This window comes from Schistocerca cancellata, chromosome 2 (genome assembly GCF_023864275.1).
Source record: "Schistocerca cancellata isolate TAMUIC-IGC-003103 chromosome 2, iqSchCanc2.1, whole genome shotgun sequence".
NCBI lineage: Eukaryota > Metazoa > Arthropoda > Insecta > Orthoptera > Acrididae > Schistocerca > Schistocerca cancellata.
This window is the reverse complement of record NC_064627.1, coordinates 679,560,720-679,586,621: the sequence shown is the minus strand read 5'-3', so window position 1 is coordinate 679,586,621 and position 25,902 is coordinate 679,560,720. Positions and strand designations below refer to the sequence as shown.

Below are 25,902 nucleotides of genomic sequence, written 5' to 3'. Positions count from 1 at the left end.
ATCGGAGATCCATGATGTAAGTCAAGGTGGTTAGATTTGTGTACAATATCTTTTGTGTTGTCGTTTTACACTTTGCTACGAAATGGGTTCTCTTTGAGTATTTGATCAATTTCTTTGATAATCGGCGAATTGTGTTTGTAGATGTCACAGTGACATTGTTAAAATGAGTTGTTAATTGAGAGATAAAAACAATGACGTTCTCCGATACAGTGAATTACGTGTTCTTCACTAATCCAGTCGTGAAAACAACAACGGAATATGTGAAATATTTTGTACGTTATCCTTGAAATAATCCGTGCTAATCTTCTAAAGGAAACTTAATGGATATAATTAAGCGTTGTTCTTTTTTATTTCAGTCGTCCGCAACGATATCATCACTTTCTGGTAGCCCAAAACCGCCACCTGTTCCTAAACCAACTATGTGCGACCTACCTATTTGGAAACATACCTATGGTGGTAGTTCTTTCGTGAGGATCGCAGGCTTGTGCGGTGCTGCAGCAGTTGCACTTGGTGCATACGGCGCTCATAGTATGTATTTTGCGTTTGTATTTTATAGTCTCATAACATAAATTTTACAGATCGTCTGATCGTATTGTACAGGAAACTCTCGAATTTTTGGCTTATTATGTACATAGTTACATAACTAACACTAATTTTATAGACTTTAGATATGAAATGAGCGTATAGAGTTGTAACCTTTTTGGTCTGTTTTAGCTATTTATCCCAAGGAACATAATGAAGATCTGAAGAGGATTTTTGAGACGGCAAATCGGTATCATTTTCTGCACACGCTTGCGTTATTCGGTGTACCCCTTAGCAGGTGGCCGAAGACTGTAAGTTTTTGTTTGAATAAGTTTTCATTGTTAGCTCTACTTCTTACTATCGAATTTATGAAATTTTCCGTATGATTCATGTAGCATGAATGTGAAACAGTGTTTGAGGAAGGAGTGAGTTGCATATGTCCCTGATGTTAGTTAGTATACCTTGAGCGGGCAGTAAAGGAAACAAAAGGACAAATTTGGAGTAGGAATTAAAGTTCAAGGAGAAGGAATAAAAGTTTTGAGGTTTGCTGCTGATACAAAAGACAGCAGAGGACTTCAAAGAGCAGTTGAATGGAATGGGCAGTTTCTTCAGAGGGGGACATGAGGTAGCCTGGAGCATAGCCTATGGAAATGATACATGGACAGTAATTAGTCCAGACAAGAAGTACACAGAAGGAGAAGGTTACACGGACAAATAATGTAACTAAATGAGGAGGTAGCCTACTGAATAGATTTAGGACAAAAGAAATTTCTCATACAATTTTACTAAAAGAAGGGGTCAGTTGAAAGGACAAATTCTGAGATCTCAAGGGATCGCCAAGTTAGTAGTAGAGAGAAGTGGGAGGAGTAAAAATTTTACAGGAATACCATGAGATGAATACAGTAAGCAGATTCAAAAAACTATAGGTTGCAGTAGTTATTCAGAGATGAGGCTTGCAAAGGGTGGAGTAGCATGGAGAGCTGCCTCAGACCAGTCTTCAGATGAATACCACAGTAACATTTTAATATAATTCGGACATTTTTCTGATAAAAATGTTTGTCTGGCATACATCTTCCTAGAAATAGAACACTGAAAAGGAGCTGAACATAAATACACCTGTGCCCTAAGAACTTTTGTGTTACGCTGAGTATTGTGTGTTTGAAACTCTGTTGGAAAGAGGGATGCTACATTTACCCTCATGTGAAAGATGTTTGCTGTTGGCATGTCCAACAACTGGTTTGATCCAGCTCTACACACTAGGCCTACTTTATCCTGTGCAAGCCGCCTCTTCTCCAAATAAGTACCATACTGCAATCTATAACCATTTGAAGCTGCTTTGTGTATTCACTTTCCTGTCTCCATTTACAGTTCCCTCCCCCTCCCTCCCGCTCTACTTTCCAAAACTAAACAGATGATTCCATGATGTCTCGAATGTTCCCTATCAACTGGTCCTTACTTTAATCAAATTATGCCACAAATTTCTTTTCTGCTCAGTTCTATTCAGTACTTTATCAGGTATGTGATCTATCTATCTAGTCATCAGCTTTCTTATGTAGCACCACATTTCAGAAGTTTCCATTTCTTTTTGTCTACACTGCTTGTTGTTGATGTTTCATTTTCATACACGGCTACGCACCAGACAAGTGCCTTCAGAAAAGACTTTGTAGTTCTTAAATTTATATTCAGTGTTAACAAATTTCTCTTGTACAGAAACACTTTTCTTGTCATTAAGTCAACATTTTATACCATCTCTAATTCTGCCATCATCAGTTATTTTACTGCCCAAATACCAAAGCTCATTTACTACTTATAACATCTAACTCCCTAATCTAATGCTGTGTGCCACTGATTTAATTCATCTACATTCCATTACCCTTACTGCCAATTCTGTAATCTTCTCTTCCAAGTCCTTTGTGTCATGTTACAGAATTAAAGTGCCATTGACAAACCTCAGTTTTTATTTCTTCTCCCTGAACTTCAATTTCTTCTCAAAATTGTTCTTCAGTTTCTCTTAATGCTTCCTCAGTATGTAGATTTAATATTGTTGGGATTAGTGGGAACTGTGTCTCACTGTTTTCTTAACATGTGCTTCAATTGCTGTATCTGGCTTCTATACAAGTTGTGTATAACCTTTCACTCCCAGTGTTTTACCTCTGCTACTGTCAGAATTTCAAAGTGTGTATTCCAATCAGTGTTATCACAAGTTTTCTCTCTCTTCAAATGCTATGTTCTGAGATAAGTTATTGGGTCAGTATTGCATCATTAGACCATACATCTCTCTGTAATCTGGGCAGATCTTCCCCTTATTGGTTTCCACCACTTCTTTCCATTTTTTTGTAAATAATTTGTGGCAGTGTTTTATAAGTATATTTTATTACACTGATTGCTTTTTAATATATACACCTGGCAGCACCTACCTTCTGCGGAATCGGAATTATTAGAGTTTTCTTGAGGTCTGAAGGTATTTTGCCTGTCTTGTACATCTTCATCTACCTTGTCTTCCCTTTTTACAGCATCGCCTTCAGGTTCGTTTCCCTTGTATAGTCTACCAATATATTCCTTCCTTGTTATAGTTTTTCCTCTGTGTAGTACTGGTTTCCCATTGGAGCTGTTGATGTTCAAATACTTTTTATGAAAAGGCCTCTTTAATTTTCCTATAGGTGGTATCTATCTTTCCCCTAGTTACACATGTTTCTGTAGCCAAGGTTGCATGTGTTCTCTTGCCATTTTGCACTTTTTCGGTCTCATGTTTTGGACATTTGTACTGTTTTCTGTCTGTTTCATTTGATGCATTTTTATAGTTTCTTCTTTCATCAGTTAAATTCACTGTCATGTGTGATACACAAGGATTTCTAACCGGCCTTATTTTTTTATTTAGTGGATCCTCTGCTTCCTTTACTGTTTCATGCCTCAAACCTGTCCATTCAATTTCTAACTGTATTCCTCTTCTCTGTAACAGTACATTTATCTTGGCTGATTTAATTTGTAGGATAGAAGGCCATTACATGTCAAGTGGCCTAAGGATCCCTAGTTCACACTCTCTAATTGTGATGAAATTTTTTCAGGCTATTTGTTTGGGTCTTACATGAAACCATGCCAAGTTGCAGATTGACAGGGTGTTCAGTGAGACCATCATCTATGCTTTTGAGAAGGCCATTTTTTCCATATTTTGACAACCGAGTTTTCATCGTTGTTAGTTACGATCCAAAGGAACTTCCATACTGAAACTGGATGATTATGCTCAACTTTTTAGATAAAATATTCTAGTTGTTTGTACTTGTGCTCAGTGTACACCAAATTTACCATAGTTTGCTGTCCAAGTAGATCATGAATTTTGTCATGACAAATTTGGATAATGTTTGGACTTCTTGTACCTTATGATAGAATGACATTTTTATGCTAATTGTTTCCTCATTTCAGCTACCCTACATATCATAAGATGGTTGAGTGTGATGAGGTCCTCCAGTTATGCAAAACATCCGTTTTTTCCATAGCTGACAGACCTTACATCCGACAATTTTAACTGCAAACATGAAAGACACAAGAGCTGCAAATCCAAATGATGAATACATACCATAAGGTTCAGCAAGTGGCATCTTGATAAGTCAAATAATTACTGAGTTATCCAACATTAAAGTTGACCCGAAAAATTTATTTGTCAATTTTGTTGGATATCCAGACGACTGTATCTCAGAAGGATCATCTCAGATTCAAGTTTGTTTCATTCTTGTGAAAATTCAGTTCAAAGATAATAAAGAAGTTAAAAAAACATGCTTTGACTACTATTACAGGTGAAAACGTGTGGACTACTTGAATATGCAAATTTGATAATCAGTCTTTGACTTTGATATTTTCATCTTTTAGTTTGCTTCTGTGTTATTTTGGAATTCACCACACTTTCCACCATCTAAGTGCAGTGCAGCTTTGATTTTTGGAGAAAATTCTCTATGCCATCTTACAACATTTGCATCTGAAAAAAAGAAATAAGTGTATTTTTAGTACAAGAGCAACAATTACAAAATCAGAGAATTGAATAATAATGCCTTGCTGATAATGCCTAAATATACTTTCATCACAAAACATTATATTTGGATAACTAAGAACTTATGCAAAAATTCTATTTGTGATACTTTTTGTCTAAAGAAACATTCTATGAAAAGAGGTGTATGGGATGTTAACATTGGAAACAGATGAAATGTGCCCTACATATCAAAAACATTCCTGGCAGATTAAAACTGTATGCCAGATCAAGTTTCGAATTCGGGACAGCCATTGAATAAAACAGCCAGATGCATGGATATCATTCCAGTATGGTGGATGGGGCGTAAACAAATTATACCCTCCTGATCCACTTATGCGACAAAAATATATGAAATACTTTTCAGACCCCATTTTCAGCTAGCTTAAAACACCAAGGAGTAGTTGCAGTAAAATTGAGGGAAATTCTAAGTAAGCTGGACAAAATGCATTGATTAAATAGCTGTTGACAGAAAAGTAGAACCTGAAAAACACATTTACTACCTCTCCAGTCTATATGCATTCGCAGAATGGGATGCTTGTGCATGCACTGATGATGAACTGACACAACCGAATGATCGTTGGTCTTTTAAGGTAATGCACGAATGGTAAACGAGAACAAGGAATATAGGGATAACAAATACAAATACTTTTTGAAAAACAAGACATAGAACATAAGTTACAATTGAATTTTTTCAGTAATAATGCCCATAAGTTCTGGTACCCTGAAAGAAATTCTTGAACTGTGGGCATTTAACGTCTTACAAGAGGACCATCAGCTGCATATATTATGGAAAAGGGACAGATCTGCTGACAGTGTCCCCTAAAGACCTAAATAAACCTTACAACTTTGAAAAACTTTAAAATTGCGAAGTTATTGTTTTTTATCAGCATTATTCACGTATGGGCCCAATAGGACCATGAAAGGTGCAAGTAATCAATGTTGCTTTTAATGGTTAGCTATCCTTTGTGTCCAAATTTGTTTTATCCTTTCAGAATGAAGTCTGTTTAATGAAGTCTCTTTCTTTCGTCAGACCATGATGTTCCAGTCCGTTTTCTAATTTCCCTCTGACCAGCTTTCCAATTACATATCTTTTGTCTGAATCCTTTATTATACCGCTACATTAAGATCGTCCTTAATCTCAGCGATCCATTTAATTAGCTAAGTTTTGGCCTTCCTTCTGTTGTTTTAGAATTCTGCTATTTGTTTTGTCAACGTGGTGGGTGCCGTACTTGTAATGTACCCATAAAATTTAAGTCTTCTTTTTCTCATGTCACCATGTATGTTTGTGTATTCTTCTATTTCCTTAACTTCTCAGCGTATAAGTTTCTCCATCAGTAATTTTGGGGCCAAATATTTTCCCCATAATCTTTCTTTGTTTTGAATTTTTTTCAATATCCTTCTTTCTGTTTGAAATTAAAGGCATTCAGGTTTGACTACGATGCATTTTTGACAGCGAACTTCATTTGGAGTTTTTTCTAGATTGATTTCCTGTATGATTTCCCGCAAGTATTTAAACTGAGAAACCCTTCTTATTTTTCCATATTTCGTGTTCAGAAACTTTGGTGCTTGTATGTTTCATGTCATGTATTCCATTTTTCTGAATGATATTTGTAGTCTTACTTTTTCTACAACTCTTTAAGAATTGCAGTTTGTTTTTGAGCTGTGGTAATGTCCCTAGTTAAAATTGCCAGATCATTTGCAAAGGTGAGTCAATCTACCCTAATATTACTTCTACCTAACCTGGTTGACTGATTTATATTTTGACTCGGCTTTTGCTCTCGCCATTCTGTAATTACGTTTCCCAAAACACAGTTAAACAATAGTGGGGAGAGTCCATCTCCCTGTCTAACACCAGTCTTTATATCAAATGGATCAGAAATTCCTCCCAGGAATTTAACTTTAGATCTAGTATCGGTTAAAGTTCACTTAATCACTGTTAGTTCTATAATCTAGCCCTTGTTCCTTTAAAATTTGGAAAAGAAATTCACAGTCAACTGAGTCACAGGCCTTCTTAAAATCCACAAATGTACATACAATATTGTTACTAGAAATCCTTTGGTGCCTAAGGATTAGTTTCAATTTAAGAATTTTTTCCGTACAGGATTTCTGTGGTCTAAACTTGCTTGGTACTCACCAATTTTAGGTTGTAATTGTTCTTGGTCTCGGTCAAGTAAATACTGGAGATAATTTCATACGTGACCTGCAGAAGAGAGATTCCTTGGTAATTATTAACATTGGTTCTACCCCTTTTTAATGCATTAGGTGAATTAGGGCAGTTTTCCAGCCCTCAGGTATTTTCTCAGTTTGCCAGATATGTCCTATTAGCTGAGTTATGTCTTATAGTGTCAGGTCCAGTTTATTTTAGTAGTTATGCAATTATACTGTTTTCTCCAGATGCTTCATTGTTTTTAAAGTATCGTAATTTGTTTAGTTATCTCAATTTCTTTAGAGTTAAGGTTGGTGTTATTAGTTTGCTGTTTGGTCCCTTAGGAATTAACACACATTTGAACATTTGAATTTGGTTCTGGACAGTTTAATAGTTTTTCAAAATAATGTGCAAGTATCTTTCAATTTTCCTGCTTGCTAAGAGCCAAAGTGCCATTTTCATTTTTGAAGCAAAGACTTTGAGGTTGGTAACCGGTTAATTTTGTTTTGAGTGTTTCAGAAAAGTTTCTTGTATTGTTCCTTTGGAAGTGTTTTGATTTCTAAATGTTTAGCATTTTCATAGTTTCTTTTAATCTGTCGGAGTAATTTAGGATTTCTTTTTTTTTTTTTTTCAGTTAGGAAAGTGTTGTGTGTATTTTCAGTTTTGTTACTATTCCAATTTTTGAATGACTTGTGTTTCACAATCTGCAATCCTCTAAGGATATTGTTGTTTCTTTCAAAGTGGAATTAAATTTTGTGCTGTTTTGATGAGCTTTTCCTTTACGCTTTGCCAATTGTTGGACTGTTTTTCATCAAGTTCGCTTGTTAGAGGTGGGGTTATTGTAGCACTATCAAATTTAGGGATAACATTTTCTGTTTTGAAAAGTTTTTGATGTTGAAGTTTTATTTTTATTCACATTAAATAGTGGTCAGAATCAGTATTAGTTCCTTTTCTAACTTGGACATTTAAAATTTCTTTGTAATTAGGTTATGAAATTACTACTTGATCGATTTTAAATTCCCCAATAAATGTGTTGGGTGCCCACAAAGTTTTTTTGTTTAGAAACTTTTTTTTACATGATTTTTAAGGTTAAAATTTTTGCATGTTTCAACAAATCTTTGGCCATATTTGTTTGTCCATTTACATGCAGGAAATCCATCTACTGTTTTCTTATACTTTTTCTCTGTATCAAATTGAGCATTAAAATCATCCATTAAAACTTTAACATGGTTTGACGGAATTTTCGAGACGATGCTTTCAAACATTTCCCAAGCTTCATTAATTTCTTCAGGTGTTTTATGGTTAGCCTCTTTGACTGCCATATGGGCATTAATGAAAGTGTATGCTCTATTCGCACTTGTAACAGAAATTGTCATAAGTCTTATCATTAATGGGTTTTACATCTGTTATTGAATTTAAAATATTTTTGGACACTGCAAAAGCAACTCCCAGAGTGGTGTATTATTGAGCATTCTTTTATCAGTTTTACTCTTAAAAAGACGAGAATTGCCTAAATCTGTGGTGTTATCGACCATCATTCATGTTTCTTGAAGTGCCAAAATGTGAATCTTCTGTTCTTTCAATGTATCTTCCAACTTACAAAGGTTACTTGGTTGCAAAAGTGTTTGTATGTTAAATGTTGCAAAAAATGTATTTGTTTTGATTTTAAGTTGGCCGGAGGACCCCAACTTCCTCTGTTTAATTGCATTGCATTCTAGCCTGGCTGCCCCAGAATCTGAAAGACCAGTTGCTTCAGTAATACTGGTGGTTGATTGACCACCTGGGGTAATATTTGATTATCGAAATGCTCCACGATGATTGTATCTGGAATCAGGTGGGATTGAGTAGACTCATTGAGTGAACTCATAGTGTTAAGATGGGAAAGGTTAGTTCTAGAATATAAATTTAAAATGTGCCACTCGTGAACAGATGCTGAACACTTTGCCACTTGCTACAAGACAGACGCAAAGTGGATTTGGTTTTGTTTTGCCTTGGTCTGGAACTGCTTATTCTGTACTTGCAACTGTCCACCATATATTATGGAACATTCACTAACTGCCATCTGTGACCTGTTCAATACCCTGAGCAAGGTCAGCTTCTTAGACTTTTAGTTACAAAGTCTTGAAACTGTTTTACTTTTGAAAATTTTACGCAATTAAAAGAATCAAAGACTGTAGTACATACTGGTACTTTTTTTTTTAAGGAAACTTGAGATTTTTTAAAATTGTATTTGCAATGAATATGTACAAAAAAACTAGGATAATTAGGGTGGGACATAGAATGTGGGGAGGGGAGGAAAAGGGAGGAGCCCAGGAGGAAGGGGCTAGGTAAAAGAACAACAGAGTATTACGTCATCTAACATAGGCAGTCAAAATGTGGTGCTATAACTCTGTCAATTTAGGATTTGGTGTTGAAAATACTAATGGATCGCCTAATTTCAAACTCTAGTAAAATTTTTAAAGTGTGACCCCTGTTTTCTTTAAGTAAACTGTTTTATGTTACTAGGGAGATTGCTTATGGAATATTTCTGCTCACAGAAGTGAGTACTGAAGCCAGGCTTTGAGCTAGAAACCCCAAAATGTTCTGTAAACATGGCACTAAAGCTTCTGCCAATTTGTCCATTGCACCACGTGGGTCAGTCATTGCAAATGATACAATGCACCTCAGTTGTATTATATTTGGAACGAGTGGCGTAATCTGTGTGTATGTACTTTGTACCAACATTGGCGGTAATGAAGAATGCCTGTTCAATATTTTTGGAGCACAACTATATTGCAGTCATTCCTGAAATATTGCCAAAATGCCGCGTTTTATGATATGTGGTACCAGTGGTCTTCGGACTATCAGCATTGATAAGCAAGCTAGCCATTGGGTTGTCTTTTGTTATCTCTCTGAGGATACCTTTATTAATACTATTGACAATCTGTCATGACCAGTTTTATAGGCAGTGTACTGTGTAATTTTGCACTCTGTTGAAGGCTTCCTTTGACAACGAGACATTATGGAGCCTGTGTAGAAGCAACATGAAGGCTGAAGCCTAGTACTTATTAGAGTGATCAGAAGAGCTGTGAATCAGTATGTCAGTGGTGATTGCCTTCTGTAAATATCAAGTCCGATTTAAGTACCACGTAAAGCAGTATTAAGATCCTGGTATCGTGATGATTTCACATACTCTACCTTCCCCTCCCCGCAATTCTGCTGAGCAGTAAATTGAATTCTCATTGTGTAACAATTCAACTCTCTCACAAACTGACAACATTTCTTGTGTTACCCGTTGAAAAGAACAGGAATGTCAGCTATGTATCTATACTGAGTTACGATCTTGCTAGCGTATGTCGGAAAGTAAATTATGGCATTAGACTTGGAAGCTGTCATGAATATATTGGCAAGAAAATGTGGTAAGGGGGATCCCAATGCAAGACCATTTTTTTTTTTTTTTTTTTTTTTTTTTTTTTTTTTTAAAAAAAAAGAAGAAGAAGATATCGAGGGAGACCAGATTAGTTCCTGGAGGTATGAAAGTTTATTAACTAACTATACCATGTTGCAAATGTTAGAGCAAATCAGATGGCGATATAGCTGTTGAGGTACTCTGCGATCCCAACCCCATACAGGCGTTAACAATTGGACAAACTGGAAAATCAACTTAATGGACTTAGTCAAAGCCTGGAGTCTTGGTCCTGCCAGTTTCATAGGAGCAATGTTCTTCTTACTGAATGGATTTCGAAATGTATTGGTTGTATTAAGAATCTTTTTTAAACTGGTCAAATATCTATTCATAGGATCTAGATTAAACTTAATAATTCCATACTCTGTTAAGATGCATTGCACTGTATTCACATAATGATTTTCACATAAAATAATGTCTGTTTTCCCTTGTCTGACTGGGCAATTAGTGCTTGATGCTTATAGAGTTTTTTTTGTTGACACTATCCAAAATAGCCCTTTCACTGTAAGTTGTTCCTTGACTAAACCAGAACCATTGTATTATGTACAACCTCTCTCAGTTACGTTACTTAGGCTAACAAGTGCTTCATTACTTTCACCTGTGGCTATATTGACACCATCAAGTGAGGAGACAATGTGGGAGATCAACGAACTGATCTGTTGTTGATCGGTCACATTATTAAAGCGGTGAAATTATTAATGTTGTAGGACATTCCTTTTTCTAAAAATATTGTTTCTTTCTCACTGAAATTAATATCAGAAAGGCTGCACACCCTAAGATACAAATCAGAAACACACTCAGTGACATCCTGGTTCAACAATCTGGTGCCCCTTATTAAGAAACCTACTTAGTTTATCGATATGTATAGCATTCATACAGTCTTTAAACTGTACCACTGCATCTTCGATGTGTTCATGGGCCCAGTGATATACTCAAGCTCTTGGACTTGGTTTTTAGGTTGAGTTGTGGTAGATGTGGGGTACCAAAGTTGGATTTGTTATTTACAGAAAGGCAATCACCACTGACATAGTGATTCACAACTCCTCCAACCGCTCTATCAAGCACAAGACTTTAGCCTTCAGGTCATTTATATGCAGGCTCCGTGGGGTCCCATTGTAAGAGGAAGCGTCTGTTAACATGTTCTTATTATACAGTACATAGCCCATAAAAATGGTTATAACTGTGAGTTCATGAATGGTATTATCGGGGTATTCTCCGAAAGATAAGGAAGCTAACCCAGTAGCTAGCACCCTCATCAATGCTGCTGGTACCATGTATCATAAAATTCTAAATTTAGGCAATGTTTCAAAAAAGATCAGAAGGCAGTTGCACTCCAAAGATATTGAATCAGCTTACCTCTATGCTGGTAAAGTTGTTACAAAGTATAGGCTCAGAGAATACTCTACTTGTTCCAAATACAATGCAAACAGGTTGTATTGTACCACTTTCATGCTGGCAGGAACTTTAGTACCATGTTTAAAGAACAGCTCAGATTTTCTAGCTCAAAATCCACCTTAAGTACTCAGTTTCATGAGCATAGGCATTTCATCACCAATCTTCCAAGTAACTTAAAAATTGTACATTGAGAAAACAGGGATGACACTGTAAACATCTTACAGGAGGTTGAAATTATGTGATCTATTATTTGCTTTCCACATTAAACCATTATTCAACAAACAGAGTTACAGTACCACAGAATTTTGGTGTGGCAAATTTCGACTACCTAAGTTAGATGTCAAATATTAACTATAATTTGAAAAAGTATCAAAATTCAATACAGTCTTGGATTCTTTTAATGTGTAAGGTTTTAAAAAAATCTGAGTTGTGTGGTTTACGTAGAGGACACTGTAAGCAGATCTACTCCTTTGCTGTAACGCAAGGGCTGTCCATAAAGTAAAGAAAGATTGTGCCCCATGCCCGTGGTGAGGCCCCACCCCACCATCTGCCCACACAACCACAGTCACAAATGTCTTAACAGCTCCTCACCCTGTCTCAGTGTGAGCCAAGTTTTGTTGCCAACCGTTCGAAAATTCTGCCATGTGTGTGGTGTCATTTGGCTTTTGAATGCACAAAATATTGGGCCTATTAAATGTTATGGGCAAATAAGGAATGTATGTGGTAATAGTGCAATGAACAAGTCTTCACCGAGAAATTGAGCATTATGTTTAATTGGGGAAGAAATAGTGTGACAATGAAGATCTGTGTGGGAGCCCAACAGTCATTAAATCATCAGCATAAACACAGCAAGAACTTCATTGTGCAAGTGATCTCACTTTTTCATGAAAGTAAAGGAATTTTTGGGTGGTAAAGAGTTTGCAAGCAATGGAGACCTCAAACAAGCAGCGACTTTTGCAGTAAAGGAGTAAAACATGGGAACAGAAAAATTGGTCCCAAGTTGCAATATGTGCCTTGACAGCTGTGATGACTACTTATAGAGTAAGTGACTATAATGACTATAACTTTATTTACAAAGCTTGCTGATATCTTCTGTTTTTATTTAGTTACGTCAAAATATTCTTTACTTTCTGGACGACCCTCATATACACATCTAGTGGTCTTCTTGCAGGTCGTTAAAACACCCTTGGTTCAAGAGTTTCTTTTCAGTTAGCATAAGTTCTGGGCATTACTAATGAAAATAAGTTTCAACTGTCATTGTTATATTCTGTGTATCATTTTTCAAAATGTTTTTGTAATTATTACCCCAATATTCTTGTTTTCATTCAGCATTCATACTTTCCCCCCGAAACACCACTGATCACTCTATTGTGCCCGCCCATCATCAGCACATGCGCATGCCATCTTCGGGCTAGCTGTTTACTTTCTGGCTATCAATAAGAGACAACATCCAGTCACATTCTGTGATTACATGTAGACCGGGGAAGCAGTAAGTGTGTTTTTCTGGTTCTACAGTTCTGTCAGTAGCTATTTACTTGACACACTTTGTCTGGGTTACTTAGAATATCCCTCCATTTTACTGCAGCCGCTTCTTGGCTTTTTCAAGCTAGTCAAAAGTTGGAAGAAGTCTTTCATATAGTTTCATCTTAGTAGTGAACCACTATGGGGTAGTTTCTTTACACCCCATCCACCAAACTGTATTGGAAACTATGCATGCAACTGTTTCCTCCAATGCCAAACTGCCTTTCAGCAGTGTTTCATTTTGATAGATTGTGAATGTTGTGTACTAAATTGCAAGCTGTTTAACTCAACTGTTTTGGTTGTGAGTACAAGTATTGTAAAATCCACAGTGCTTTAAGTCTCCATTTTGCCTTCAAACTTTGGTCTCCTTATTTGTTTTGGTATTCTTCCCTCTCCCATTTTTACGTGTTCTTGCCATTTTACCCTGTTGTTCTCTCATTCAGCTTTTCTATTCCAGTTTTATTTCCTCTTCGTTTCTCACTCTCTCTCTCCTTATTGTCCCTAACATGCTTCTTTGGAATTTCATTTCACTGGCTTGGATTCTACTGTCCTCTTATTGTCATCGTCCAGGTCTCTGATACATATGTCAGCATGGGTATGTCATGTACCGTACTTCCTTACACTTCAGTGGCACCTCCCTTCCCCAGACTAAGCCCCTCACATGCTGGTGAAATGCAGTGCTCTGTTGTATCCCTTGTTAACTTCTTCCTCCATTCTTGCATTCTCCATTAGCACACTTCTTAGATATTTAAAATTATTCACACTTTCCACACTCTTCATTTAATATTAGTTTGTTCCTCGCCTTCTTTGTCTCCTCTGGTTACCATCATAGTCTTGCTTTGCTCGACAGTTTTTCATTCCGTTCATTTAAGATGCCTATTCTTTCATTTACATCCTTATTGGTGGTTCTCCACACCTGCAAATAGGATTTTCTTTGTCTTCCTTTCTCTATGACCTTCTTTTGCCCCTCTAACAAATTCAACCATCACCATTATAAATAATAATGCTGACACCATTCTTGTCTCAACCCAGTGACATTCTTAAACTGGTCTGTTCTTCCAACTTATGTCTGGCCCTAGCTGATGCTTTTATCATACATTGCTTGAAGTATTCAGCTATTCATTTCCCAACTCCCTTTCTCTTCAATCTCTTACCTGAGGACACGATTGTAAGTCTGCACTTAAGTAAAGAAAATCATCACCAGGTCTTTCCCATATCTCCAGTGCCTTTTCATCAACTAACTCATACTGAAGTTAGGGTCTGCTCTTGATGTGCCCATATTGAAAGCCATACCATTCTTCTTCTAACCAACATTCCAGATTTTCCCTCAATCATCTTTCCAGTATGCTATCCATTATTTTTGGTACTTGTGGTGTGAGTGTAATCCCTCAATAGTTATGTCACATACTTAGCCATCTACCTTCTTGAACACTGGAATTATTATTCCCTTCCCCATTCTTCAGGAATACATTTGAGTCCATATGCATGTTAGCATTCTGTACAACCATTGTAGCCCAGTAGGTCCATCTGCCTTAATAATTTCCACACTTATTTCATCTACTCTAGGGTCTTTCCTGTTCTCATTCCTCTAGCTTCTAATTTTGCTTCTAACATGGTAATATCTTTCACTTCTTGCAAGCCTAGGTCTCCCTGCCATACCTCTACTCCTGTTTCACATTTAATACTTTGTCAAAGTACTCTTTTCATTTTTTCCATAGCTCCTCTGGTTCCGTTACTAGCCATCCTTTTCAGTTTTTCACCAGCTTTTGGTAAGTGCTTTCCATTATCTTATTCCTTGTGCTTGTACTGTTGATAACATTGTTTCCAATTCTCATATGAATTCCTCCCAACTTTTCCTCTAGTCTTTCTAGTCTACTAAACTTCTAGTCTAGTAAACTTCTTTTTACTTACCAGGTATTTCCTTTTACTTTCTTCCTTTTTATCTCTGATCCATTCATGCCTGGCTTCCTTCTTTTCTTTTACTGCTTCCTTCAGCTGTTCATTCCACTGTGGTGTCTCCTTATCTTTCGCCCTTAGATATTCTGCCACAGGTGTTCTCTGCAGTGTTTACAAATGCCTGTTTGAATTACCCCAATTCCTCTTCCACACTTGACCATTCAGTTCTTGGGATTTTAAGCTCACTAAACTTTGCTTGTACCTTCATATCATTTTAGTTTCTACACTTCCATTTCCTCCTCCCTTTCTACCTTTCATTTTACCTATTCTTATCTTTGTCACCACTACCCAATGGTCTCCACCAAAAGCTTCTCCTGGGAATGCGATTAAATCTTTCAACTGTCAGTGATGTTGCGCTTCCACCAGAAAGTAAATGGCTGTGTTTGTCCTTTTCTGCCCCATCCCATATCTTGTCATCCTTTGATTATTTTTCTTCCTGAGACACTGTTTCCCACAATCAAACCATTCATTTCCTTTGCAAAAATCAGCCAATTTCTCTCTTTCCACACTGTTTCCCATATTAGTCTTCCCATTGCAACTTGTGCAGTTATGTTGCCTGTTACTATCGCTTCCGCATCCTTAATTTCATATGCTAATTTCTCTAGGAATTCCTCAGTGTTCTGGTCTTTTATTTTCTGTCTGTGGTGCATATACAGGGTGACAATTATTGAACTGTATGAAATAAAATAGTCTATGAACGGTTTGCATTAGGACTTTCAATCTGCTCAGTTGGCTGCAATGTGTGAAGAGAATTACTGTGGTTTGGTTTAGCGATGAAGCCCACGTTAATTTGGATGGGTTCGTCAATAAGCAAAATTGGCGCATTTGGAGGACTAAGAATTGGCATTTTGTTATCGAGAAGTTTCTTCACCCTCAATGGATGACAGTGCGGTGTGCAATATCCAGTCATGGAATAATCAGTCCATACTCCTTGATGACACGGTGACTACCGAATGATACATGAAGGTTTTGGAAGTTGTTTTCACCTTCATTATCCAAAGTGACCCTGATTTTAACAAGAAGTGGTTCATGCAAGATGGAGCATGATGCTATTGAAGTAGGAGAGTGTTTGATATCCTGGAGGACCACTTTGAGGACCGACCACATTCTGGCTCTGGGGTACTCGGAGGTCACTGGCATGGGCCTCGATTGGCCGCCACATTCTCCAGATCTGAACACATGCTACTCCTTTCTGAAGGGCTACATTAAAGATAAGGTGTACAACAATAACCCCAAAACCTTTGCTGAGCTGAAAACAGCTATTCAGGAGGCCATCAACAGTATCTGTGTTCCGACAGTTCAGTGAGTTGTGCAAAGTTTTGCTATTCCTCTGTGCCACATCACCGGCCGCTGTGGGCCTGCGGTTCTAGGCACTTCACTCTGGACCTCACTGCTGCTACGGTCGCAAGTTCTAATCTTGCCTCAGGCATGGATGTGTGTGATGTACTTAGGTTAGTTAGGTTTAAGTAGTTCTAAGTCAAGGGGGCTGATGACATCAGATGTTAATTCCCAGAGTGCTCAGAGCCATTTGAACCATTTGTGCCACATCATCACCAATGATGGCAGGCATATCGAACATCTCATAACCTAAATCCAATTATCTGTAGTAACGTTTACATGTTGAATGAAGTGTGTGCATGCCATAGTTTGTAACTTAATTTATGTGGCTTTTTTCGTATAGTTCAGTAATTGTCACCCTGTACTTGGATGAAGCCTTTCATTCCATTACTTGTCTTCAGGCAAATCATCATCATCCTGTCACTTAAGTATTCTTCTAGGGTTGGTTTTTCTATTATACCCACTCCATTTTTTGGCCTGTTGTCTGCTACTCCAATAAAATATGTATTCTTCCCTCATTTTCTTCCTTCATTAAGCCCCAATATTTCTACATTCCATGTATCTGTGAAATCTATTGGCTCTTCTTCCTCCTGAGTCAGTGTCATCACATTAGTGATGCCCAACTTCGATGTGTGTCTGACTTGTCGCACACTTCTCACAGTTCCCCCAGCACCCCAAGAATTGTGCAATGCATGCATGGTATGCCATAACCTTTGCTGGGGTTGGTTTTGAAGTACTGTTACATATATGGGTTGTTTTAACGAGGTAGCCATTCCCTGAGGCATTTTAGAGCTACTGCCAGCATAGATTTGGGCCGTTCCTGACATGGAGAACAGATGCCTTTTGTAGCCACTCATTTTGAGTACAGGCGCTATAGGAAATAAGATACAAAGACAGTTCTTATGCTTTTTCTATCGTTGAAACTTTTGTATTCTCTTCCACTTTCAAAATGGTTGACTGTCTTCACAGGGTGTATACGCTCAGAGACAACCAGGAAATCTGAAAAAAAAAACCGGGAATTTTTTCACCCTGTAGAAAACTGGGAAAAACATGGGAATTTTTTAGGATTCCTGTAATTTGTCGTGTTATTCTTCAGTTAAATTTTTGTAATTTTGACTTGTAAGAACTGATAAACAGCTAAATGTGTCAAAGGACAAAGACAGTGGCCTACTTCATAACATTAAACACTTGCCGACGAGCGTGGCGTCACAACTGTTTACATTATGTTCGCTTGAGCAGTTGAGTTGCGTATGGGCAGTACTTTCTCCCTCTTTGGGCTACGTGAAGTGTGGTCGTTAGTTGTATCAGCAATAGCAACAAGCAGCCAGATGCTACTGGGAAAAATTTTTCTGGCGTGCCCAAGCTGCCGAATTCACGTATGCACATAGAAGTCTGAGTTGTAGTGTGGAGTGGGCTAGTCTCCATGTAAGCTGTGTTTATATTTAGTGATTTTGCTGTTTTCCTTTTCATTTACACTTCTCACTGGACCGAGCAAGGTGGCGCAGTAGTTAGACACTGGACTCGCATTCGGGAGTATGACGGTTCAGTCTCGCTATCCGGCCATCCTGATTTAGGTTTTCCGTGATTTCCCTAAATCGCTCCAGGCAAATACCGGGACGGTTCCTCTCAAAGGGCACGGCAGACTTCCTTCCCCATCCTTGCCTAATCCGATGAGACCGATGACCTCGCTGTCTGGTCTTCTTTCCCAAAACAACCCAACCCAATACTTTTCATATCAAATGAAAACACGACAAATTTATGTGGTTGGAAGCTATCAAATGAATTAAAATACATTCACATAATAACGGAAGGCTAACATAGTTATTGGTTTGTTTCCTGGTTTTATCTCCACATTTTTGGCAGTCAGTCGGCTTGCACAACAATGAAGTTATTTTTGTTGTTTTGCTAATCTTTTCCTCAGAGGCAATCAATTTATTAGAAGCGAAGTGTTTCATTCCACACCATTGGCTAGTTTCAACAGTTCGCTGAATTTCAAGTGCATATTTTCATCGTCTGGTACATATGATGTTATGCCATAACTAAGAACCAAACATAAGAATACAGTAGTGGTACTCCAAGAAAATATGCATCCTGAAAACCGCACTGAAAAGCTTAATGTTAGGTTGGGGCCTACTTCATTGTATTTGAATTTGCACTTTAAGCCGAATTATGCATTTTAGTATGGTTTATGAAATTTCAGTGCTCTAGGAGTATCCTCTTTCTTTTATGACGTCATTTAAGATCTCTTAATACTATGTGGCACTCTCTGGCAACTGCTGAATGAAGGTATTTGTAACAGGTCGCAGGAAAATATTGTGAATGGTGCTTTGAAAAACGTTAGTTTCAAAGTAAATTTCCTTTTATGCAAGATGGAATTATGTTAAGTATGCGAATGTGCAATGAATTTCTTAAATCACTGAGCCTTTGACTCTCATTCAAAACTTAATACCCTGGTCATTATTTAAAATTTCACTGGCAGATTTGTGTGATGTACCTGAAAGTGTAACACATGCAAAAAAAGACCATTATTATACAGGGTGATTCAAAAAGAATACCACAACTTTAGGAATTTAAAACTCTGCAACGACAAAAGGCAGAGCTAAGCACTATCTGTCGGCGAATTAAGGGAGCTATAAAGTTTCATTTAGTTGTACATTTGTTCGCTTGAGGTGCTGTTGACTAGGCGTCAGCGTCAGTTGATGCTAAGATGGCGACCGCTCAACAGAAAGCTTTTTGTGTTATTGAGTACGGCAGAAGTGAATCGACGACAGGTGTTCAGCGTGCATTTCGAAACCTCCTGATAGGTGGTGTATTAAACGTTGGTATAAACAGTTTACAGAGAATGGGTGTTTGTGCAAAGGGAAAAGTTCTGGACGGCCAAGAACGAGTGATGAAAATGTAGCACGCATCCAGCAAGCATTTGTTTGCAGCCCAGGAAAATCGACTCGCAGAGCTAGCAGAGAGCTGCAAATTCCACAATCAATTGTATGGAGAGTCCTACGAAAAAGGTTAGTTATGAAACCTTACCGTCTGAAATTGGTTCAAGCACTGTCTGCAGCTGATAAGATTAAAAGAATCGATTTCTGTGATTTTATCCTTGCTCAAATGGAAACAGATGAATCTTTCGTTTCAAAGATTGTGTTTAGTGATGAAGCTACTTTCCACACTAACGGGAAAGTCAACTGTCACAATGTCTGTATATGGGGCACTGAGAATCCGCGGGAAACAACTCAGTATGGACGTGACTCGCCTAAGGTGAACGTTTTCTGTGCCATTTCAGCCAATAAAGTTTTTGGTCCCTTTTTCTTCGAAGGTGCTACTGTAACTGGGCTACAGTATCTGGAGATGTTAGAGAATTGGCTGTTCTCTCAGCTCGAACAAGAAGCACAACAATTCATATTTCAGCAGGATGGAGCGCCACCACATTGGCACTTATCTGTCCGTAACTACCTGAACGTCAACTACCCGAGGCGATGGATCGGCCGCCAGGCAGCCCGTGACAGAGCACTTCATCACTGGCCTCCAAGAAGCCCTGATCTTACCCCCTGCGATTTTTTCTTATGGGGGTATGTTAAGGATATGGTGTTTCGGCCACCTCTCCCAGCCACCATTGATGATTTGAAACGAGAAATAACAGCAGCTATCCAAACTGTTACGCCTGATATGCTACAGAAAGTGTGGAACGAGTTGGAGTATCGGGTTGATATTGCTCGAGTGTCTGGAGGGGGCCATATTGAACATCTCTGAACTTGTTTTTGAGTGAAAAAAAACCTTTTTAAATACTCTTTGTAATGATGTATAACAGAAGGTTATATTATGTTTCTTTCATTAAATACACATTTTTAAAGTTGTGGTATTCTTTTTGAATCACCCTGTATATGGAAACTTAGCTTTTCATGTAGCTTACTAGTGTTAAACACCAACACTATATGTGAAAGCTTAACTTTTCTTGTACCTACACCACATACTTTAATTTAAACAATTTACTTTTCCTATTTGTGTGTTCACGCTACTTAAGTGATGTTGCTGTTGGCTGTCTACATCATGTGTCCTATGCTCTGAATATCTGCCGTCATTGGCCTGTGAGATCACGTGACATGAGCTATGATTGACGTAACAAAAGTGTATGTTAATCTCGATTTCAGTGCTTCGGAAACTAATGTGCTGTTTCGAATCTATACTGTCGTAATATGAATACAAAAATATGCAGTGTAAATGTTGCTGCACATCACAATCAAAACTTTTTATGCCGAGTTTTTTGTTCTCTGAAGTTCCATGCTTAAGAATAAAATCTTTACCATTCAGAGAATTAATACTTTTATAGCTCCAAGGGAAAGTATATTGCCGCTTACTGCAGAAAAATGTGTGTTTTTCACTTTGGAAGAAGTGTATTTTCATGTGGGGGAAAAAGTGCATTTTTAAGCGGTAAATCTGGGATTCTCTTTTTTTTTTGGGGGGGGGGGGGGGGGGGCGTCGGATTGGTGGCAAAAGTTTTGCAATTTATTGTTTCTAAAGAAAAATATAGACACAATGTGTAACGCGCGCATTTGGCACACAATATTCGTTAAAGCCTGTACTATGGTAAGTGAGCGGGGTTCACCTTATGAGAAAGGATTTTTGTATAGATATTGACCACGTGTACCTGAATGGTGGCAAATCAGACTTACACCCACTCTGTAATAACAATGATCCGTAAGTAATTTCGAAATGTAATTACATGTCAGGATGGACCTATTTAATAATAATACGGTTGCCAGCCTAATTAGGCATTAACTGAGTTTCTTGCCTGTACAAGTTTGTATATATTCATGCAAAACAACAAGTAGTAACACTGCATAATATAGTAGAATTTTAGAACCAGAAAATCTATTGAACTGATAGTTTCACGTTCTGTACTGATATGGAAAAACCATAAATACATAACACTACACTATAATGTATACTACAAAACTTCGTACTGTCTATTGATCTGATTAAAATCGGGCATAGGTTACCCTAGAAATAGCACTTTCGAGCCACACACAAACTGTCAATTTTGATAAAGGTAAAACATTGATAAATTTTGACTTTTATATTGACTAACTTTTGCTGGTCAAACCAATTTAGAACACTTCAGAATTCAAATGAATAAAAAAGGGGGGGGGGGGCTCCTGAAACTGTTATGATCACTGTATTAAAAAAATTGGTTACTGAAATTATTATGCGTTCAAGATTTCCAGTATATGAGTTACTACTCTTTTTATCTTATTTACTGCTCATTTAAATACCTTTATATCTGTCTCAAAATAATTAAACTTCATTACTATATCAAAATTAAAGTTATCTTTCAACTTCGTTAGACCTTCGTTATTCATTTACTGGTTCGTTAACAAAACAGTTCTTTAAACACCATTCTAACATAGCTAGGTCTGCAAGCAATTATTATTAACACAAAATTTAATTTTTTATTTCGGGACACTCAGATTGCACAACATTTGGAAAGGATCCTACCTAGGTTAGTTGTGAGGATAATTAAATGATGGGAAAGTTCTGGTAAAATTTAGGTTATTATTGAACAGTTCACTCTATGGTCCATACGAATACAGTACTAAAAGTTTCAACCTGCTTGTATCCATGCGGCGGTTGGCGGGCCGCGAGATAGCGAGGCACAAAGCACACATACAACCACAGCTATGGCTCTTGACGTATCGGCACTTTAATTCTTCTTAGCGTCACAATACTTTTCCATTTAGTGCCTATGGAATTTTGCCATGCTGTGTGGGCGTTGGAACAGCATACCCGAGGCTCAGTGAAACTACGTCTTCCAGGAGAGCCTCCTCGCTCCAGAACGTGTTGCTCAAACCAGTGCCAAACTCCAACTACTACTGCTGAGCCCATTGTGCCGTGCAGTGCCCGTGCGCATTTTCCCGCGCTCTCCTGTCATCCACCTTTTACCGCTCCCTTGCAGACAGGGTATTCACCCGAGGTTTTGCATTCTACACATCCTAACACATTGCCTACGTATGGACCAGACCCACAATTACAATTTTAAACATCTTATAACAGTTTCAACATTTGTTACATTTCAGTTCTATTACAATATTGCTTGACATTTGACAAACTTGAATATTAACATTGAAACTTGTTTACAGTTTTCTTAGCATAATGACATGAAACAAAAAAGAAATGAAATCAGAACATTAATTACACAAGTTTATCAAAAAATTAGAAGGAAAAAAAATTACTTATATGTCCAATAGTACAGCCTCGTTGTTCTTACAAATGGTGCTACTAAGGACCATGTTATTCCTTCTATAGCCAAACCTCATGTGGCAAGGTGCTTGCATGCCCAGTGCTATTGCCTGAAATCCTACAGGTATCTCTAATGCATTATGGACATGTCAAAATCAGAAAGAAAATTAAATTTGTCAAATTCGTGTAACCTCTTTTCTCTCTGAGGTTGTAGTGACTTGCAGATAGCCACTAACCTTAATAGCCCTGTTCCATGGATGATTTGTTATGTAAATTGTTTATTAGTGTTATTACTTATAATGGCTTGTCATAAATTTTTAAGTATCACCTCCAGAAAATAGTTACCTAATTATTTTTTTGTTGAAGGTACATGCCTGCACTTCTGAAATTCATGCTCCGTAGTACTGTAACCTGCCCCAAGTAGAATGAAAACAAAAAGGTGTAGTTCGTTGATAAAAGATTATTGTGCATTTGCTAGAAATGTTCAAGCCATGTAAGGCCAATCCAGAAAGCTAAAGAAGTCATCTGGATTTTCGTGACACAACTGCAACATTTCCATTGCTGCCAAAAAGGATTGCTGTTCATTGGTCTGCGTCATTTTGTTTTGGATCTGTTGTGGCATTCTCCAGTACTGTGGCATGGAAATTTCAGTGTGAACCAGTACTGGAAAAATGTATCAGCAAATGAACAAAAATTCAATTCTGCAACCTCCCCCCCCCCCCCCCCCCCCCAATTTTTTGAGATAATTAAAACTTCTTGATTATCACTCATAGGGTTGTAGTTCACCCAGTATGTTCAAAGATACAGTAATCAGATATTTTATGCCACAACTCTCATTTTCCCCTCTTCTTTTGGAAGAATTTTTCTTCGGGAATTTCTTATATTGTTCATTGAACTTAAGTTTCGGGCACTGCAGTTACGAAGTGTGATTTTTTTTTTTTAGCTGCATTATATTAAATTTTCTTGAATTTCTTTCTGTTATAGTTTTACAAGGGAGCAAAAAGATATCCTCGTGGAGAATTAAATAAGAATTTTATAAATTTTTGTGTCATTGTTTTGGCTTAAAATGTATGTTTGTGGTGTATTAACCTTTGGATTTTTGCATTTGTAGAGTGGCAGTTTGATCTTAACCGGCATGCTGTTGTTCTGCGGAACATGCTACTACCATGCGTTAACTGGTAAAGATGAATTGCGAAGACTTACACCCATTGGAGGATCGCTTCTTATTGCTGGTTGGCTTGCCATGGTGTTATAGGCAAAGGACATGGAGAAAAAGGACAAACAATGTGAATGGTTTACAGCCAACATTTTAATGTTTTCAGAATCTTTTGTTTTGTTACTCTTCAGTACAATAATTCTCACTACAGGAGTGTAATCTGTTTAATTACTGACTATTGTTAATGAAGTTATTGTTTTGATATTTTATAATTGTTAACATATTTATCTTCTCTCAGCTGTATTGGATGTAAACACAACTTGGATGTAAACACAATTACTGAAGTTTCACAACTTCAGTAATTGAAATAGATATTTTCATGTTAATAGTGAATGTCGAAATTTCCTGACTCATTGGCATATTGCTGTATCTCTTAAATATTACGATAGGCAGTGAGGATCATTGATACCATATACCAGGCTACAGACTTGGTACTCCAGTGTTTTACTTGTGTTTGTTGAGCGTTTCCTACTCCACCACAGTATACATAGATTCCACTTACAACACTGAAAATATTTTGTATGTATCCTTCCTATATGATTAAATATTTGTAACAATAAAAGGAAAAGACCGTAACCAAGAAGCCTTTGCTACATTGTTTAACTTTTGTACTGCCCATTTTACAAATTAAGTAAAGTGTTCCAATGTGTTCATAATTTTGATTTAGTGGTACATGTTTTTGTAATGACACTTTTCGCAGAGATCATTTAAGCAGATGATTCATTCTCATGTATATTTTTCCAGTATCCTTAGTCGTTCACAAGCTGTTCTGATCAGTTCTGTTTTTGTAGCCTGCCTATATGTGTGTTCCCTGGCACTGCATTACTTGTGTTCTTCCTGATTCATGTCAGGAATAATAGATAGGAATTAAGAGAGCTAACAAATAAAGAACAATCAATGGATACATTGGTGAACATCTTCCTTTAAAGACCATGGCAGTGGAGGTACCATGTATATTTTCTACAGGTAAAGAGCACTAAGGATGTTTTTGAGGAATGCTCTTTATAGGAAATGGCAGTGGGGAAAAATGAAAAAAAGTGACTTGATAGCAGCAGTTCAGTAGATCAAACAGAAATCACAAACTAATTATCTTACATTTGTTTCGCCGTGAGTGTAACTATATACAATTGTGCAGACAAAAGTAGGCTTTTCCGAGTATGAAGTAGAAACTTCATCCTGCACTCAACATAAAGGGAAATCAATTGGAAAAGGCTAATAATTCTTTGTGTAATTATTTATTTTTGTACTATGCCAGTCAAAGGAATTCCAGATAACCCAGGGATTTCTTCTGTTTGAAGAGGAGAGAGGAGGTTGTAGTATTTTGTCTCTTAGTTAATCTGTTTGCCTACTGATACTTGTGTGATCACTTTCGTTTTAAAATTTATGTGCCTACAAAACACACACTGAGTCCACGAAACCAGTTCATCATGATCAGAAAACTGCTTAGTAACAAGAATCATAAGATTGTAATAAATGCTGCTTTTACCATTTCATAATAATACTATCTGGTACCCATGGCTGCACTCACCTATCAGTAGCTTTGTTATGATGATTTATGGTTACTAAGCAAGTAAGTATGTGGAATAATGTCAATTGCCTGCCCTCACATGTCGGCCTTTTAGGTAAGCGTAGTTCATGATGTGTGCACTGCTCTAATCCCTCCCAAGCTCTCCCAACATATGATGCATCGGCACAGATCGTTCCACAAGTCTCTTGAGTATACAGTGTGCCTAAGCCTTTAGTACAAGAAGTTACTTTGTTATTACTCAAAGAAACAGCAAGGGAAAGTCAGTGACAAATGCCAAAGAACTTCCTATCATATGAAAAGATGAGTCACAAAAAGCACTTAGGAAAAGCAGGGGCAAAAATAGAAAATAAAATGAACTGCAATATTTTGCACAGTTAGATTGGATTTTGCAGTAAATGAGTACAATAGCACCAAAATGCCTGTAACATACTGATAGCAACACTCATGCAAATTACTGTGTGTTTCTTGTATTTTCGGTCGACTACAGAGGATTTTAATTTTTTAAGGTGGAATTTCATTAGTGGGAATAGCAGCACTTAGTTATGTAAAATAAATAAAAAATTGGGGGGAGTTTTAAGTGTGT

The 25,902-nt window shown here is 37.4% G+C and overlaps 1 protein-coding gene across 1 annotated transcript; it reads left to right on the top strand.

Annotated features, from left to right (window-relative positions):
* On the top strand, positions 1 to 24,054 carry LOC126162422 (transmembrane protein 256 homolog). Its single transcript, XM_049918922.1, has 4 exons — positions 1 to 272; positions 357 to 528; positions 715 to 833; positions 23,687 to 24,054. The coding sequence occupies exons 1-4, from the start codon at positions 192 to 194 to the stop codon at positions 23,828 to 23,830; spliced, it is 516 nt and encodes a 171-aa protein (XP_049774879.1). The 5' UTR covers positions 1 to 191; the 3' UTR covers positions 23,831 to 24,054.
* Positions 24,055 to 25,902: the final 1,848 nt, after the last annotated feature.